The sequence below is a fragment of the Desmodus rotundus genome, chromosome 1 (assembly GCF_022682495.2).
Source record: "Desmodus rotundus isolate HL8 chromosome 1, HLdesRot8A.1, whole genome shotgun sequence".
Taxonomy (NCBI): Eukaryota; Metazoa; Chordata; class Mammalia; order Chiroptera; family Phyllostomidae; genus Desmodus; species Desmodus rotundus.
The window spans coordinates 169,822,197-169,835,167 of NC_071387.1; the positions used below are offsets into that span (position 1 = coordinate 169,822,197).

The window sequence follows — 12,971 nt, forward strand, 5'->3', positions numbered from 1 at the left end:
TGAACCAGCAACCCCTTGGTTCACAGGCTGGTGATCAGTCCATTGAGCCACACCAGCCAGGGAACAAGTGTAGTAATTTTTAGATAGAACTGTGTATCTGAGTGACAGACTTCAGAGGATTTTGTCATTTACTCTTGATTTTCACCATGTGCCCATTAACTAGTAAACATGCATCTCTGCATTAATATAGTGGGTATTTTAGGGGAGAATCATAATCTAAATTTAAAGTAAAACCAGAATCCTTTAGTGATATTTAATTATTTATAGCTTCATTATTTTTCTGTGGTAATTAGAAAATCTTAAAGTTTGATCATTATGTAATAGGAACAATAAATCCATATCATAAAAGATGTAAAGTTTATTCTAAGTGGAAATTGTGAGCACCTAAACTGGTAATAAGGGAAAAAAATAATTGAAAAGAAAGAAAAGGGAGAGAAATTAATAGGTGTGTCAAGCAACCACCACTATCCTTCTTAAGGCAAACAAACTATGAATAGACTGCTGTTTTGGGTATTATTTTATGCTTGATTAGTCACTTAGTATCTAATTAATTTCTTAGATGCTGATTTCAATAGGAAAAAAAGAAAATAAAAGCTACCTCTGAAGTTTAAAATATTAATAATTCTGTAACTTTATTTAGCCCTGTTCAACTTTCAATTCATGCTCTTCATAACCCTGTGAATTTGAGATTTTATTCTTTTATGTATGAGAATAAAGATACCCAGAGAAGTTGATTTGCTTAGAGTCACATGATTTGTATGTGCTGGAACCAGTACCCAGGTGCTTCTCAAAATTGGGAGTTTACCTACTTTCCACCTGCACCCCCTTAACCTTCAGCCTCTACCTTTTCTCTCAGTCAATTTTATATTTTCTTGCTGTTTATATGCCTTCTAAGGGAAATAATAATTTTAATAATGGTGCAGTATTCACTGTACCTATCTACTTAAACATTTTTTTAATGTATAAAAATTGCACTGAAACATCAATATGTAATTATTTTCCCATCACTGAAAAAATTTTAATATGTATTGAAGATTCTGGACCAGATACTGTATAAAGAGAAGACAAGGAATATCCAAATAACTTATAAGAAATTTCTAAACCTCTTGTATATTGAAATTATTAAGACAAAAATATGATTTACAGTACACATTTGCCATTATGTTATAGATAATAGTACCCATACTATTATAGTACTTAAATTTTTCATCTGGGTCTTTGTAAAATTAATTCATCCCCCTTATCAAAATTTGTACTATACGAATGAAAAATATTCAGATTCTTTATAAATAGACAGGTATTCAAGTTTCTTTTGGACAACATTCTTTGGTGTTTATAAAACTGCATATATTACTACATATCTATCATACAGTCTTTTCAGACTGTACATTTAGCTTAAATTGGAAATTAAAAATATAAATTAGATATTAACTATAGAAAATAGTTAGAGTATTTTGATTTCATGATGCCCAAGTGTTGATGGACAAGATTTACTTATTAAAAATTTAAAATAAACTACCTATGCTTTGATATTTCTTATATATTTACCTTTACCAGAAATTAAAAAAAAAATTACATCCGTAGGCAGAAAATTCAACTCTGAGTTGTTAATTATTTGTGATTCTCTCAACTGGCTATTCTACAACATATGGAGCTAAATGAAAGATGAAAAGCCTAGCATTGCTTGGATACCAGCTTGGTAAGCAATTAGGAATGCCAGATGCATAATAAGAAATGGAATATTCTACTTTAGAAGCAGAAGACAGGTGAATGAATAACATGGACAAAACTTAGTATAAGTTCTTTACCCTAATAAAGTAATTATTCATTTGAAACTATTACCAAAAGTAAAAAAATTTATTTTACACAGTGGTTGGTTTTTGTAATACACGAAAAACTGTAATATTATACTTTTCTATTCTCACTGCTTGTCTCACACCAGTGGTTGGTTTTCCCAAATAATTTACTTTACATTTAAAGTGGCAATACAGATTTTACTTAATGAATTTAAGTTATAATTAGAAATCAGTTTTATTTACAGAAAATCCATAAATATAGAACTTTCATTCCTATTTTATCTAGGGCTATGCAAAAAATTGACTAAAAATTTTTCATCTGGGTCTTTGTAATAAACATGTAATTACATTATTTACAATGGAGATGCTTTCTGACAGAAAAGTAAACACAGAAGTAATTTTGGTCTTCACGTGATTCCATCATTATATGTTCATTTTCAAAGATGATGTGATATATCATGTTCACTCAAATTCTTATTATACACATAATTCAAATGATGATTTTCCTTGAACAATGAATGCTTCATTCTGTATTTAAATTTCCTTTAAGAAAGATTCCTTGATCCAATAGTAGGGAACATTAAACATTTTTTTTTCAAATATGGCAAAACGTTTCTGTACAACTGTGTGCAATTTTATTCCTTCTGGCAACATTATAAATACTCAGTCATTTAATCTCCATTGTTCACACTCCTGGGCTATTTCACATGATGTAAGTACCATCTTTGTAGTATTTCATGGACTCCATTTGTTTTGTCATAGCCAAGACATCATGAAATCCAGTACTTAGGCCAGACATATGTTGAAAGTACGCTTCTTTTTCCACTTGAATTGTTAAATTGTTTACTCCAGCATCTTTAAGTATTCCTGTAACCTGTTATAAAAATCCATATATTTTAAAGCATTTAGATTAATGCGTTTAATACATGTCTTAAATAACTGATACCTATTTTTTAAAAAAGATTTTATTTATTTTATTTTTAGAGGAAGGGAGGGAGAAAGAGAGGGAGAGAAACGTCAATGTGTGGTTGTCTCTCATGTGCCCCTACAGGGGACCTGGCCTGCAACCCAGGCATGTGCCCTGGGTGGGAATTGACTGGCAACTCTTTGGTTTGAAGGCAGGCACTCAATCCTCTAAGCCACACCAGCTGGGGTTGATATCCCATTGTTTTATAGCTACAGAGAGTCAGAGATAAATCCTCAAAATAGTGTTTATTACTTATATGGCCAAATGTTAGATACGATTTTAGACAACCAGTAAATTCTGATCTCACATTCAAAGTAGTATAGGAAAATAGCTACTGTTTCCATTGCAAAATGTCTAGGACAGGGATACAGGGACTGTTTTGATTCCTATCTCCAACCACAGCATACGCATATATCCTACCAACATTCTTATTATAAATATAGGACTACTTTTATAATAATTTATTTCTTGATAATCTACTGGGAATGAATCAAGGTGGATCATAAATAAATTTTATTTTACATTAACTTAAGCTGATCCTCTAAATACTAAAAGCTGATTTTATTTTAACCAGTTTTGGATATAAAAAAAACCTAGATGGAAAGAAATGTTACGTTATCCTTAGCTGAAAAACTGACATTTTCAAACAGTTAAATTACTATTGAACTGTATAAGTTATAATGTATGCATTTTGTGCATGAATTACCTCAATGAAATTACTATAAAAAAAGATTATTACCTGCTGTACTATTCTTTGTTCCAGCACGTCAGCTGTCACCTGTATATGAATTGTTCCTGCCACAATACTGGCAGAATGACGCCAAAAATGAGGGTCTCGGTATGATATTAATCCTTCAATTTTCTGTATCTGTCAAATAAAAGGAGAGGTAATATAAATAGACTTAAAGGCTATAACTTACTTAAAACAAAGCAATGTTTTTGGTCCAGGAACCACTACTAAGCTAATTAAAAAAAAAAAAATAACAAGGAGAGCCCAGAAGTGAGAAAGGAACAGGAGAGTCAACTAGCTTAAGGTAAGGGTGCCAAAAATATTTTGATTTAGTAATAATGTCAAGGAAGGTAACTCTGAATAGGAAGTACAGGTGTCTTTGTAACTAATAGTTGCACATCAGTCTTCACCTACATAAGATGCACTCTGCCTACTCTGAACAGTGGATATGTTCAATAAACTACATGGTTTTCTTTAAACTGGTATATACATTGGCATACTGTTTGTTACTACACATTTGAAAGATATCTTCTATGATCAACAATTGAGGGCTGGTTAAATAAAGACTACCCATTGTCATTAAAAATGTATTAGAATATTTATCAACATGACATAATTGAATGAGGAAAATTTAAAAATCAGTGCAAAATATTTATTTTTTGTAATTGCCACTTTTATTTTTAACCTATTTTTATATAGAAAAATTACTTTTAAAAAGTGTTTCTTTCTAGGTGGTAGAATTATATGAGATCCTCCTTTTTTGTACTATATTTCAGTATTTTCCATAATAGACAGATATTATTTTAAAATGAAAAACTTTTTTTTAGTAAGATGTATATTCACTAATTATGAGAAGATGAAAAAAACATATTTATGAAAAGAGTGGGTTAAGGTGCTATACCTTAAATATTTTACATGCTAACTTTTCATCAGCAGATCCTAATTGCTTTAATATGATCAGGCAAACTACAAGCTGAAAAACATTCTATTTTTCTAATTCATAGAAAAAACTATGAATTGCCTGTTTAACCAACTGAGTCACATACTGGTCAGGGCTGGAAATATATCTTTATACAGTGTGGTATAGATATATACAGCTCTTCTTTTCCACCAGGTAGAAATGTTAATTAGGTCAACCCTTTTTTCCCCCACTGATCTGAATTGTCATCTTTGGTATATACTGAAGTTCATAAGTTCCTGGGCCTGTTTCTGATTTTAAAAATCAGAATTAATCTGTGTGTTTATTCTTGTGCAAGAACAAAACCATTAGTTCTGTTAGTTAATTTTGTAACTTAATAATCACAGGATAGGATCCTTTTAATTAATTAGTTAATGCTGTAAATTTATGCATTTTTTTGTTTATTCTCAAGCATTAACTCTTTCAAATAAGCTTCCAAGTAATACTGGATGACCTATCCTCCCCCCAAACAAAAACAAAGTCCAAATGAGAGACGACTACACTGGGATTTAAATGAAAGAAAACCAGCATCTTCACAATACAGTTTCCCATCCAGGAAAATATCTTTCTCAATCTATCCAGTCCCTATTTTATGACCTTTAAATAATGCCATAAATAAACTGTATGTTCTTCATTCATATCTTGCACATTTCTTGTTAGGTCAACTTAATTCAAATGCTATTTTAAAAGGAAAAAAATAGTGAAGAAATTACACACAGTACCTTTTCTAAGGCAAGATGTAATTCTTTTTCATATTCTGGTGGCAGTCTTAGAAGTAGAACCTGACAGGCATCTTTAATCAATGGAACAACACTGAGAAATATTAATATAGCAATAAAAAGAGAACAGAGAGGATCAGCAATGAACCATCCAAACTGCTCTATGAGAATTGTGGATACGATCACACCAATACTGCCCAGTGTGTCTGCCAAAACATGTAGAAACACACCTAGAAGTAAAATATATAAAAACATTAAAAACTAATTTACATCTAATTTAGTTATTTTATCCATTCTGTAAATATTACTGGGTCCCTACTAGGTACCCGTCACTCTGCTAGGGGCTGGTACTTCAAAATGACTAAAACATTGTCACCATCCTCAAATAATTCACAGCCGAGTGAGTGGTAAAAAGGTAAGGATGTGGGCCACTATACAACAGTGTGGTGGGTTTTATGATGGTGTGGTTTATCTGGGGAGGCTTCCTAGAAATTGTACATGAGCCAAACCCTAACATTACCCAAATACTTATATTAAACACTGAGGATAAATAATTCAATGTAGTAAGTGATAAATATTTCCCCCATTTTTTTTTTTACAGCACAATAAAAATCTCCTGGTTCTTTTGTAATGAAAGTTCATAATGGCATACTCAGTGTTTCTCTTGCAAATAATATTTATGTGACTGTCACGATGAAAAGGACTCTATAATTACAGCAATTTACATTTATGAATAAACATGAGCATTTTCCACAGCAGATTATTTCATACCCCTTTTCTTAGCTACAGATTGTTTTTCCAAAATAAAATTATACCGGAAGCCCAATACTTAATCTAAATAAACAGTGTCAGTTCACAACATGGTTGAAAGGTATGCCAATATTTGGCAAGGACTCACCCCTCATGTTAGCATTCATGCCTCCGCCTGCAGATCCGTGGCTATGACCATGCCCATGGTCACCATGTGCATGCATGTGGTGTGAATGGCTGTGATCAGATGAGTGACAGCTTCCTTGAGAAGCTCCATGGGTATGGTTATGGGCATGGCTAAAGGCACAGATACCAATAAGGTTTACTATTAGTCCTCCGACTGAGACTGGCTAGAGAAAGGGAGAAAAGAAAACCTTTAAATTTGTAATTTAAAAAAATAAATTTGTTACTTAAAAGTTAGTGTACAGCTATGTATGTTTTTCTGTTTACAGTTTTAAAAGTACTCATAGTAAAACCTCAGTAAGTTAAGTAAATCCACACTTAAAAAAAATTTAGAATATTTTTAAAGAGACCAAAGTACTGACAAGTAGAAGGATTTGGAATTGTTTTAATTAAGTGATTAAGAATATGTACTTGTTTCATGACTTATGAATACCTAAATGATATGTTTTCTTTTATTGAAAAAAAGTATGAAAATACTACTTACTAGAGCAAGTATATGTTATACCAGGAATCTTGTTTATATTACTAGGTAAATTTCAATAGTTTATAAAGTCATGATTATAATTTACTAACTGGTGGATTCCAAATAAATATAGTACAGTGAATCTTATAGTAAAATTTCCCAAAGTAAAAAACAGGTACAATGAAAAAGCAAACATTAATAGCAATCTCTATTTATTTATTTAAAAGATTTTATTCATTTATTTTTAGAGGGGAAGGGTGGGAGAAAGAGAGGGAGAGAAACACAATGTGTGGTTGTTTCTCACGCACCCCCACTGAGCACCTGGCCTGCAACCCAGGCATGTGCCCTGACTGGGGATCGAACTAGCGACCCTTTGGTTTGCAGGCTGGCACTCAATCCACTGAGTCATACCAGCCAGAACTCTTTTTTTTTTTTTTTAAACACAGTGAATGTAATTATCTTAATCTGATGATGCCACATAACACTCCAAAGGATAAATTAGGTTGTTTACCCTTGATTATCCTCTTACAAAATGATTTTGAATTGCTCAGGGTGTTACTTAATTTACAGATGTCTACGGTTTCTCCTTTAGAGAAGTCCATTTGTTTTAGAAAAAGAACATATAGCCCTGACTAGTATGGTTCATGGGGCTGGGTGTTGTTCTGTAAACCAAAAGGTTGCCAGTTCAATTCCTGGTCAGGGCACATACCTGGGCTGCAGGCTAGGTCCCTGGTTGGGGGCCTGAGAGGCAAGCAATGGCTATTTCTCTCCCTACCCCTGAAATAAGGGGGACAGATAATTTTAATTATTTTTCTTTCTTTTTTTTCTGGTGCACCATTCCCAGAAGTACTGCAACACCGGGCCGATAAGCAGAGTGGATGTTATTCCATCTCCCAGCTTCAAAAATCCATTTAATATAATGTCCTCAGATAGAGGACGTATCAGATATGAAATTGACAAGAACAGATACTATACTTGACCTGAGCCAAAAGGCGGAGAAGTGATTATTTTAATTAATTTTCAAAGGTAGTAAGAGAAGGGATTTACTTTAGTAAACACATATGAAGGAGCTTATTTATTTACATCTTCCTGTGACTCAGACCATTTGTCTAGCAGATTAAAAAATTTCAGTTAGCTTTATGAGCATAAAGAAGGTTAATGGATTTTGAATGTAACCAAACACTGCTTAAAGAGATCCTATCACTTCATAAATACTTATTTTCTACTGGGAAATACTTATTTCATCTTTATATAATTTATCATAAAAATAATATAGAAAATGAAAGCCCCCAATAAATTATACCACCAAAAGTTAGTTACTCCTAAGAGAATGGTACATTTTCTATGAACATACTAATGTACATATATACACACCTTTTTAAACCAAGGATAGAACTACATTTTAATACTGTTTTGTAATTTTTTTCACTTAGTACATCTTGGAAGTATTTTTCACACCAGTATTTATAGGTATACCTCATTCTTTTTAATACGTGCATAGTATTCTATGAATGAAAAAATTTTAAAACTAGTTCTTTCATTGGTGGCCATTGTTCCCCCCCACCACCATTATAAACAATGGTATAATGAATCATGAACCTCTACACACTTGTGTGAATTTTTCTGTATTAAATATTAAAGGTCAAAGATACGAGCATTTAAAATGCAAAATAATTTTCAAACTGTAATCCAAAAACATTTTACTAATATATACTTCCGCCAGCAAGACTCATAACAGCTCTGAGTCATTCATCCATTAATTGCTGAGTTCCTACAAGCCAGGTGCTAGCACGTAAAGAGTTAATGATGCACAATTCAGGTCCTGAAGACACTTCACTTACAACTTAATTGTGGAAGAACGACAAATTAAACAAATTATAACTCAATGTTGCTAAAGGAGGAATTCACAAGCTACAATGGGAATGTTGAGAAAGGGAAATCTAACAAACTCTGAGGAGGAAAGAGAGATTAAGGGAAAGTATGCCACCAGAAGAGACATGTAAGCAAAATCTTGAGGGAGGTTGAATTTTAGAATTAAGGGAAGGGCAGGCCAACTACAAGAAACAGCAACTGTAAAGGTAGGTCTGAAGGAATAGGCAGAACATTAAAAGTTGCCATAGCAGTACTATAATCTATGGAGTAAAGCCTTAAAAATAATATTTTTCTGATTCCATTTCTAACAAATTTGATTAAGTATTTAAGAACTCACCTTCAAACAAAAACATTTAATAAGTCTGTTTCTGAGACAGGAATAAGAAAGAAATCTTGTGTTTTAGAATGCTATCTAATGTTTTGCTTACTGAAATGTTAAAGGATTAATTTTAAGTCAGAAAAAAAGAAATTACATTAAAAAATTATACCCAATTACCAGCGAAGCTTCTGGGCCCTGGAGGGTGGAAAGAAGAGAAGAGAAAGGTGGACTGGAGCGGGGTGGGGCCCAGAAGAGTTATCTCAGCAGCCCAGGGGGTGGGGCCAAAAGAGTTGGGTCTTTCTTAAGGCAGTGGAGGGAAGAGAAGCAGGGTGTTTACCAGGGAATGGTGTATTTGCTAAGGACTGGCCAGGCTCCCAGAGCCCCATCACAGCCTGAGGGGGAGAAAGCATTTCTAAGAGTCAGCAGGGTAAATACCAAAACAGGAAGTTATGTTGATTTAAATAAAAAGTGAAATAAAACCTTCATAGATAAATAAGTACAACTAGTAATACTTTAGCATGAAAAAAACTGTATGACTGCATTCAGAAATTCAAATAGAAAAATAAAGACTTACTGTTAGCATGTGTGTGTCTAATTCCGGAGGATCAATTAATCTAGCCACTGACTCCATAAACACAAAAAAGGCTATTACCATTAGAAAAAGTCCATTAATAAATCCAGAGAGAATTTCTATTCGGCCATACCTAAAAATGTAGAATATATTTTTAGAAAAGGAAAATGATAACTATTTTAAAAGTGTAACATTATGACTTTACAAATTAGGAAACAAGTCCAGATTTTCAATACATAAATAGCAAGATAGAAAATTACCAAGATCTTTAACATCATACTAACATGTTCCAAAGTACTTTCTGGACTTATATCTGTTTGTTTAAATTTTATATATTTATCAGTATATAAGTGTTCCTTCTTTTACACGCATCTTTTCTAATTTCTTAGCAAAAAGTTATTTCTCCTTTAAGCCCTTAATGTGCTCTGTATGTCTGATAGAATCTGCTTTATACCAGAATAATTTGTATTTTTCACTCAATGATCTTTCAAATATAAACAGTTGAAAATAAGAGCTGAATTTATTAATCTATTTAGAGTAGGTCTTATCAAAATATCTTGTATGAATAGGGGATTCTAATATTTGTTAAACTGAATTATTCACTTAATGAAAGGATATTTCATGCACAGCCCCTTCATTTTTGAATACTCTGTGAATGATCATGGACATTCCATTCCAAGAAACAGGTTGAGCAAACAGCTCAATATTTAACTAATTTTTGCTCTCTGCCTATAAAGAGGGATTTGTCAGGGAGTAAAATCTTAAGTTTACTGTCAATCAGTATTTATTCAATATTTAGTTTATTTCTTCATATCTAGTTCAATGAAAGAAAAATAAAACTGAAAAACTATTTGCATTAAGAACAATAAAATTTTATTCTCTAGGATGGGATCTGGACCTAAGACTTTTTCACTGTACTACCTCACCTTGACAACAGTCAGTGTACCTACCCATACGAGAAAATCCGAGTTGCTTTCCATCTACTCATCAGAGCAGCAAAAAGACCCATGACTAAAGCAGAGCAGTCAAAGAGCATGTGAAATCCATCTGAGATCAGACCCAGACTGTTGGTCAACACTCCATAGAATAATTCCACAAAGGTAAAAAGCTAAAATATGTTAAAAAGAAAAAAAATAAGGGAGTGTGTTGGGAAATACTATTTCAAGAGAGACTTACCAGATTTAGTCATGAGGATTTTAACCCAATTAGCCCAAATTATAACCATAATTATACCCAATCCTCACTTGAATATATAACTGCCTCCTTAGTTATTTAACTGGCACTTCTATTAAAACTGCATTTCATATAAATTTTAAGAAACCAGGCTATTCAGACATGTCCATCTCATAAATTATTTAAAAGGAGACAGTTAAAATCTTTTGAAGCTACTATATTTATTGATTTGAAACACCACACTAAGCCAATGTTTCTAATGCTTCAAAAATTGTTTGCTTAAGCCCTTGCTGGGTAGCTCATTTGGTTAGAGCGCTGTCCCGGTATGCCAAGGTTGCTGGTTCAATTCCCAGTCAGGGCACATACAATTATCAGCCAGTGAATGCATAAATAAGTGGAACAACAAATCGATGTCTGTCTCCCTGTCCCTCTCTCCCCCATCTCTCTCTCTCTCAAATCAATAAAAATAAAAAAAATTGTTTGTTTAAGTAGTCTGAATATGGTACTGTAATCTTTCTATGACTTAGAGAAAATGTAATTTTAGCCCCTTTGTAATTACCAGAAATTTGGGAATTACTAAAATTATAACTGTCAAAATTAAAAGATTAAGCTTTTAAGATATGCCATAATATTTAAAAATCTTACCAGATTCAAACACAAGAAGTAAAAGATCTGCCTAGAGTCATTCTCCTCAAGAATTTGTTTTAGTGATTCCTTAATAAACCTAGGGATCGACTGGGAGCTATGCTGAAAAGCATCACCCATGAAGTTATAAAGGGGTGTTCCTTCGGGAGAATATCCAATTAGGGTACCTTTCTGTCCTCTCTTAGAGGGAGATGATAAGATGTTAGCAGCTAAAAAGACAGAAAAAAAAGAATATTACAAAAGTTTAAAAGTTTAGCTACCGAAACCAACACGGTATCTGTCAGCACTGAATATAAGCACTGAACAAATTCCCAAATCAAGTAAATGATGTAAACATCAGAATGCATAAGAAGAAATTTGCTAAGGAGAAAAACGCTTACACAAAATGAAGAACACTGCGCTCACTACCACTCCTCCAGACAGGACGTGTTCAGTGCTCTCCTGGTGCGCTGCTCTGTTCATAGACCGCAGCTGGTCTGTTATTGGATGTGTCCAAAAATTTCCAAAAAGTAGAGCACTAATAAAAATGGGGAAGGATCCATAGCGGGCACATTTGGAAACTTCCATTTTGACTGAACAAATGGAATCGACATAGAAATCCAGGATCATGACAAAGAAGATAACCGTAGTGAAAGGCATAATAAGAGAAAACCAAGACTCGACTTTACTCTAAAAATTAAAAAAAAAATTTTTTTGTCAAAATCATATAGGTATAAAGTTCATATCTTTTAAGATGTTTAAGTTACATATAAACAAATATTCTCATGATTCAATACAATTTGTAAAACGCCAAAATATAAGAGCTATAAGATATTGGCACATTTCCCCAATATTCCCCAAAAGTATGAAAAACAAAAGCATGGTTTAATAATTTTATAAATACTAGGTGATCCATAATCCTTGTGCCTAACACATAGTAGATAATAAATTATTTCAACTGATTCCTTTGAGTCTTAGGCAGAGGAAGGATATATAAATGTAATGGTACTTGATATGATTTTTCTATAAACAATACAACTAACTTTAAAAAATTATCAAAAACTACAAAGAAAAAAAGCAAAGATAATTTAAGCCACTTGCAACCTCAAATTGAAATAAAATACAATGTACCAAACTAAAATTTATAATAGCAATTCATTTTTCTTATTACCAATAAATCCTAATCTTTCTTACTTACCTCAGTTGTCACAGAAAGAACAATGACCCAAGGGCACAAGAGAAGCACAGAAACAAGATGGGATAAAGCTTGAAGACGTTTGGCTCCACCAACATCTATAGAGAGCTTTCTGGAAGCTGTATGAAAACCCACTTTACAACACAAAGCCAGTACTAGCAACAATACTCCACCCTATGAGTAAAATTAGATAAGTCTCATTAGAAATATACAAAGCCCAATATTCAATCCTTAAATATACAATACTTGAAGAAGTGAACTAGTATGTTTTTCCATATGCCAAATTCCTGAACTACTTAAATGGCAGGCAGTACTGTAAATTACTGGTAACTTATCCTAAACATACTTTTATAGTTATAGTTGCTGTAACTTTTCAGAATCTTTTGATTACATTAGCAACAAAGACAAGAACGTACCTTGTGATCGGCCACACCCAAGAAGGCAATGGCTGTGTAAAGCATGTGAGTTAGAGCACTGTCATGCCGTCCTTCAGCTAAGTGAGTTGCAGTCAAGGAAAAAATAGCAAGTATTAATTCATTGAACCCTGAAGTTCTCCTGGAATATCTGGCACATTATTTTAGATTGGCTACAGACTAGTGTGGGGGCCCAAAACCTAACTACCCTCAATAAAGTTTTCCTTAAAAACAGAAC

General features: G+C 32.9%; 1 protein-coding gene and 1 pseudogene across 1 annotated transcript in view; both read right to left on the minus strand.

Annotated features, from left to right (window-relative positions):
• Positions 1-988: 988 nt before the first annotated feature.
• Positions 989-12,971, minus strand: part of SLC30A5 (solute carrier family 30 member 5) — a 35,559-nt gene continuing 23,576 nt past the window's right edge. The window contains exons 7-16 of the mRNA XM_053913066.2: positions 12,737-12,813; positions 12,324-12,494; positions 11,527-11,815; positions 11,147-11,355; positions 10,279-10,436; positions 9,332-9,461; positions 6,069-6,270; positions 5,174-5,400; positions 3,503-3,631; positions 989-2,670 (exon numbers count right to left, since the gene is read on the minus strand). Of these exons, the coding sequence (XP_053769041.1) occupies positions 2,500-2,670; positions 3,503-3,631; positions 5,174-5,400; positions 6,069-6,270; positions 9,332-9,461; positions 10,279-10,436; positions 11,147-11,355; positions 11,527-11,815; positions 12,324-12,494; positions 12,737-12,813 (1,763 nt within the window). The 3' untranslated portion in view covers positions 989-2,499. The remainder of the gene's footprint in view (positions 2,671-3,502; positions 3,632-5,173; positions 5,401-6,068; positions 6,271-9,331; positions 9,462-10,278; positions 10,437-11,146; positions 11,356-11,526; positions 11,816-12,323; positions 12,495-12,736; positions 12,814-12,971) is intronic.
• On the minus strand, positions 7,391-7,571 carry LOC112321204 (U2 spliceosomal RNA; annotated as a pseudogene).